The following is a 5,996-nucleotide window of genomic DNA, read 5'->3' as shown; positions in this document are numbered from 1 at the left end:
AATTAATTTTGTAAAAAAAGGGTCAAGAAATCGTTGAGAAATATTCACATTAACTTAGGAACTTGTCGAGTTTCCCGGGGCACCAAAACCGCCATAGATTATCAATGTAGTCATGGCTACTTTGATGGGTCATTTGAGAACCAAGTAATGTTGTACCTATTTTAATATGTATTGCATCATTTGAAAATCATGGTGGCGCCAGTTTGAAAATCGGGTAAAAAAAACTTCAATATCAAGTTATAGGAGTGTTATACCGTTCATTTGAAACTAAGTTTGTGCAAATCGGTTCATCTCTCAGAGCTCTGAGATATTTTAGTGACATTATTTGACTCAACCATCGTCGCTGTTGTGCTGTCTTATGACAAGCGCCATTTAGCAGTTTTCGAGAAAAACGATTTTTAAAGTTTGAGATTGAATATCTTGGATTCTATAAATGTTAGAAGCTTTTCGAGAAAGACAATAGATGCTTTTATGTTTACTGTAGTAACCTCTATATTTATGCGACGATCGGTTTACTAGATTGACAGTTTTAAATGTATACCAAAGTCGCTCGCATATGTTAAATGTGTAAGGATAATAATATATGTATGACATGTCACAAATTGGTACAGAAATTTTCATATAAAAGAGTCATTCACAAGATAGCACAACTCGTTCAATCGAGAAATTGGTGCTTGTCACAATCGTGTTTCACTATATCTCATTAACCCAGCAGAATATCAGAATTCTGAAAACGCAACTTTCTAGAGATTTTAAAATTTAGTAACATAGCATATCCAACTTAGTTCATCCCAAAATGGCGTTTGTCATAAGATAGCACAACAGTGACGACACTCTCACTTACACAGATGCACACACAGAAAGTCTATTTTTTGAGTGATTGCGAGGAATAACTTCCTCAGTCTATTTATTTGAAACCAATTAAATTGCTGAGTTACAAGTTATATATAATTGTAAGAAAAATGCAATCCGCCAATCAAAAATATATTTCCAATGCTTTTCCCAAAAATCTTGGGGTTAAATCTGCATTGAATTAATTTAAAATTATGTAAAAGGATGCAATAAAGTATGAATTGTCATTATAATAACAAAACTAGGATAATTTAAAACACAAACATTCACTAAAGAGCTGCAATATCAGCTTATCATATTTGGCCATTTAGCCTATATTGGCACAACTCACAATCCACGGATGTTCAGAATGGAAATTTAGAGTGCAAAACAGCAACACACATTCTACATCCATATTTATTTTGGCATAAAATGCCTAAGATCACTTTCTGGGCTAAGTGCACAATTCACAAAATTTGAATATACCTTTAATTTTCACCTTTTATTTCCGGTTTAATTGTATATATTAAAAACACTTGCTTACATATCGCGTTTTCCTACGAATGCCAAACGAGCTTATTTTGGGTAAAATTTTACATTGTCAGCCGTCGTTGTCAGAAACAAAACATTTTCAGCCCCTATAACAGGAAATATTAAGATGCCTAATGAAATAATTTTATTAGTATTTTGAAGCATAAATCTCACATTTTTCTATGCAAAAATACACTTAACCTACATAGCTGGCGGCACTGTACTACGAATAGTTTTCATCAACAAGTAGTTGTATTCCATATTAGCAGCAGCTGTCTGGTAAACTAGACGTCATCGTATTATACCATAACAGCAGAGCGCGTAAAGTCACGCGCGACTGGCAACGAGAGTGAGAGTCGATTTAGATGCTCCCCAGTTGGAGTAACGGAGATCAAACTTTGCGCATCAAAGCTTATGTTGGATGTCTGCGTTGCTTATGCTACGCTCTGGTATGAGGAAACTCTCACTCTCAAAGTCGAACTGTCACCATATCGTACCATCATCGTGGGGCAGTTGATGGGGCCGCGCGAGCTCTCGATCCACTAACCCAGCCCCGCGCAGTAATATACGTGGGTTGGTGGTGCTGCTGCTGTTCTATGCCGAAAGTAACAGTCAGCGGAGAGAATATTCGCTCGTGAGAAAAAAAAACACGACGGCGCCTTTTATTTCGATTGATACCGGGTTGCTTAATACTGCTTTGCCTCACTTAAGTCTAGGCCATTCGACTGTCAACAGTGAAAACGCGCTCGCGTGCTCTCTTTCTTCGAGTTGAGTTTTATCGGGAAAAACAAAACCGAAAGTGGTTCTATTCCCAGTAGTGGGTTGGATAATCGACTGTCGTGAAGCGGGGGTAGAAGTTTGGAGTAGCGTTTGATTCGGACGGTTAGAAATGATCGTGACGTGACGTCGGCCGAGTGAGTGAAACAGAACCACTCTTGGTTTTAAACCGTGTTGAGTCCGTTGGGGTTAGGAACGGTGTCCTACGACACATACTGAAAAGTGGTTTGTGAGAAAGTGCAAACTTCTCTGAGACGCTGCCCCCCCCTTATTCATCGAAAGGGATAGATAGAAAATCCGGGGGAGAGAGCAAGACAATCTACTGTTGGATTCGAAAGAAGAAGTTTTTAATATATAACAAGTTGCATCATAGTCTTAAGACTTCAGTCTTAAGAAAGTGAACCGCCAATAAACATCTTTCGCAAAAAAAAAGAAACAAAGCAAAACAGTACTGTGCGATGCGATGCGGGTTGGTGATACATTCCGCGCGCTTTCTCGAGTTATTGCTGAATTTTTGAAATCCTGTTAGGGATTTTCCGGGATCGAGCAGCAGCAAGGAAGTTGAGTCATTTTACCTGAATTGGATATTTTGGATTACGATGGATTATTTTTATTTATGGATATATAACCGGAAGAAATGTGAATGTATTATGCAAAATCTGTGATATGTGGTGATGTTTCAAATGGACTGTTGAACGTGATGAGGACTTCTAAGGACTAAGAGTGAAATTGTGCAATAATTGAAGAAATAAAAGGTGCAAATTTAGGAATTGTGAGGTTTATGTGCAATAAACCAACAATACGAATTTTGAGATAATCACTTGGAAGAAGCGTTTCTAGAGTGATATTTGTTATCAAAATATGGAATCGCCTCAAATGTACGATACAAATCAAATTCAAGTGCGCAGTGATATTAAAAAACTAACGATGGCAGCCAACAACAATAATGCATCAACACCTAACAACAATAACTCACCAACGGCGGTCAACCAGAATACGTTGGCTCTTAAGCAACAGCAACATCAGCAGCAACAACAAGCCCAGTTAAATCCAATTGTGCACCCTAACGGCAACGTGTTGACCAACGGGAACCTTCTATCGAAGCAGATGCTCCAGCAAATCCAATACTCCCAGAGTGAATTGGATGAGCTTACATCTCAGGAAATTTCACTGGACCTCCAGCATCTGATCGATGATCAGTTTCGTGACCCGGAGGCTCTCGGTATATTCACCGAAATGGTTACCGTTGGCAGTACAAACGGTAATGTTACGAATCCCTTGGTACAGACAGCGGCTGCTAAAGCTCTCCAACTACAGCAGGCTCGATTGTCTCAGCATACCAATGGAAATACCAACTATCAACGATCTCTGGCCTACATGCCACAGCCAGTTCACACTGGCGCTACCTATACAAACAACTCCAGCGATGAGAACAGCAGCGTCGGTTCTTCGGATTCAGCTAACATCAAAGAGGAACCGGTCGATCCGAATGAGTATCGTCGCCAACTGCAGCAAGCCACGGGGGCCCAGTTCATGGGGAACACAACATACCAGCTTGCTGGCGGCGGTGCTGGTGGTGGAGGTGGTAGTGTTGGAACGGGAAACTACGTGACCAACGGAAATGGTAATACCTTCTCGAACCTTACTCCAGCTACAGTGTTACATCACCAAGCCTTGCCACACCTCGCCGGAGCTGCCCATCTGGCGAATCTTACCAAGCACAATAAGTTACTTCCGCACGTGTCCCGCAAGTCCCAGCAAAAACACGTCGATAAGGGTACCGACGAGTACCGGAGGCGACGTGAGCGAAACAACATAGCCGTCCGAAAGTCCCGCGAAAAAGCCAAAGTGCGATCCCGTGAGGTGGAGGAAAAGGTTAAAGCACTTCTCAAGGAGAAGGACGTCCTACTACGAAAAATCGAGGAAAAGAACAACGAGATCCAGCTATACAAGCAGCTCTACATGCATCTGATGAACCACAGCAATCCGGAGATCAATCAGATCTGTCGCAGCGCGCTGAATCTTTCAAACATGGGTGATCATATGTAGGGTTAGTAATTTTGTGCAATCGACTCTCCTCCCGCTTTTTTCTAGTTCTTCCTCTACATTCAAACTCACACTACTGTACAAGAAGTAGTCTGTCTAGCTTGTAGTAAATTAAATCGCATGAAACGCATTATTTAGTGAAATTTAGTGAAGCGAAAAGTTTGTAAATATCAATCAAAAATTGGAGAATAAGTGTGAGCTCATACAAATCGACCTTACTTTTTTGATGAACGTTTTAGTACCAAAGACAGTATGTGTAAAAATGTGTAACCGGTCGGACCACCACCTTAGGGTGGTCACAAAAGTAGTAAAGATTATATAAAAATGTGCGAGGCAGTGTAAAACTTGACTTGGAAAATATTTGTACATAGACTTAAATTTTTATTTACCATGCATACAGCTGCTGAAGTGCGAGAAAGTTATATTTTCTACCTAACAGGACAGCTTCGACAAGACTTGTTTTTACTCCTATTACCACCTTGTTTACCATATATATTTTATTCGTTTGTGAATGTTGAATAAATGTATAAAAATGGCTTGAAAACCAAGTGTTATGTTTGATCGACAGAAAGAAAAAGTCTATTTGTGTTGAACCCTCTTGATCGTACATAATTGTGTAAAGTAACATTTTTCGCAGCATTAACCCAAGGTCAGTTTTGAAATGCCTCATATTGGCTTCCGTTTCCCATCGACCAACTATAAACTTATGTATTTTAATGTATTTTATCCTTTATCCTTCTAGAAACTGAAAATAGAAATGAAACGTGATTGCTTGAAACGAAGTTACCAATCTCAGTCCATTAAACTACTTTTATTTATGTATTAAATCGTGTAAAAATCTCATCTTGTATCAAATTGAACTAGTATCAAATTGAAATCGAAAAGACATTTGTTATACTGTATAAATTAAAGCAAAAACGAACAACACGCGGAAATCGTCGCAATAATAAGTAATTTCAGTATCTGGAGCGGCTATCGAAGCAAGCTAGGTTAATTTTGCATAGAGAAAGTGATCTAGAATTACAATAATAGTTACAGTAGCAAGAGGAGCGAAACCGAAAGTGAACTGAAAATTACACACACATACAAAACCTTTGACTTACAACTCAAGACTCGATGGCCTAAGGTGAAATATATATTTTTAGATTAATTTTATTGAGCGCAAAATGTAAATGATAGTTCTATATCTTGATTATGTCATTGACTAATCGGGAAACTGGAAACCGGTTTGTTACCGTTTAGGCAACTGTCACACAAGTGTAGTGCATTAGATAAGTTAGTGGAAATCTGGATGTTTATTACTTTTCTTTAACGTCGTTCGGTAGTTATTCGATTTACAAACAAAAACTGGGATGCGAGTTAAACTAGTTCTTGAAGCAAGACTCTCATATTTCTATAATTATAAAAACAAACTTACACATGAAAAGAACCAACACAAACACAAGTATCGTATTTTTCTCAGCTTGAAAAGTCTGTTTTGAAAATAAGAAAAAAATAAAGAATGTATTAAAAAAATGATAAAAGCAACAGCATGTTTTCTTTGTCGGTTTTTGCTTCCCATTGCCAAGATACACTGAGCGGTAGTGGTCGATTGAGATACCCACTTTATTCTTCCCTAATTATGTGCAACGTCATTGTCGCTGGCTGCCAGATGATGATTAATATTTGATTTCTTGGCAGGCGCTTCGGGTATATCGTGGCTGCTAAATTTTCGGTATCCGTAATTTTAGCTCAAGTTCAGGAATGCTTTCACTTTGAGGGACGCGGATCACATCTCCCGTGCATTCGCCGTTGATGGCAATTGGTGTGAT

General features: G+C 38.9%; 1 protein-coding gene across 1 annotated transcript; it reads left to right on the top strand.

The window, feature by feature from the left end:
• Window positions 1–2,083: 2,083 nt before the first annotated feature.
• On the top strand, window positions 2,084–5,670 carry LOC131692783 (CCAAT/enhancer-binding protein-like). Its single transcript, XM_058980048.1, has 2 exons — window positions 2,084–4,189; window positions 4,928–5,670. The coding sequence occupies exon 1, from the start codon at window positions 3,001–3,003 to the stop codon at window positions 4,186–4,188; it is 1,188 nt and encodes a 395-aa protein (XP_058836031.1). The 5' UTR covers window positions 2,084–3,000; the 3' UTR covers window position 4,189; window positions 4,928–5,670.
• Window positions 5,671–5,996: the final 326 nt, after the last annotated feature.

The sequence above is a fragment of the Topomyia yanbarensis genome, chromosome 3 (assembly GCF_030247195.1).
Source record: "Topomyia yanbarensis strain Yona2022 chromosome 3, ASM3024719v1, whole genome shotgun sequence".
NCBI lineage: Eukaryota > Metazoa > Arthropoda > Insecta > Diptera > Culicidae > Topomyia > Topomyia yanbarensis.
The sequence above is the reverse complement of the archived record's forward strand: the minus strand, read 5'-3'. Positions and strand labels throughout refer to the sequence as shown.

Bases quoted from the DNA above. Each gene is read 5' to 3' on its own strand.
- LOC131692783 (XM_058980048.1), top strand. From the start codon at position 3,001: ATGGAATCGCCTCAAATGTACGATACAAATCAAATTCAAGTGCGCAGT.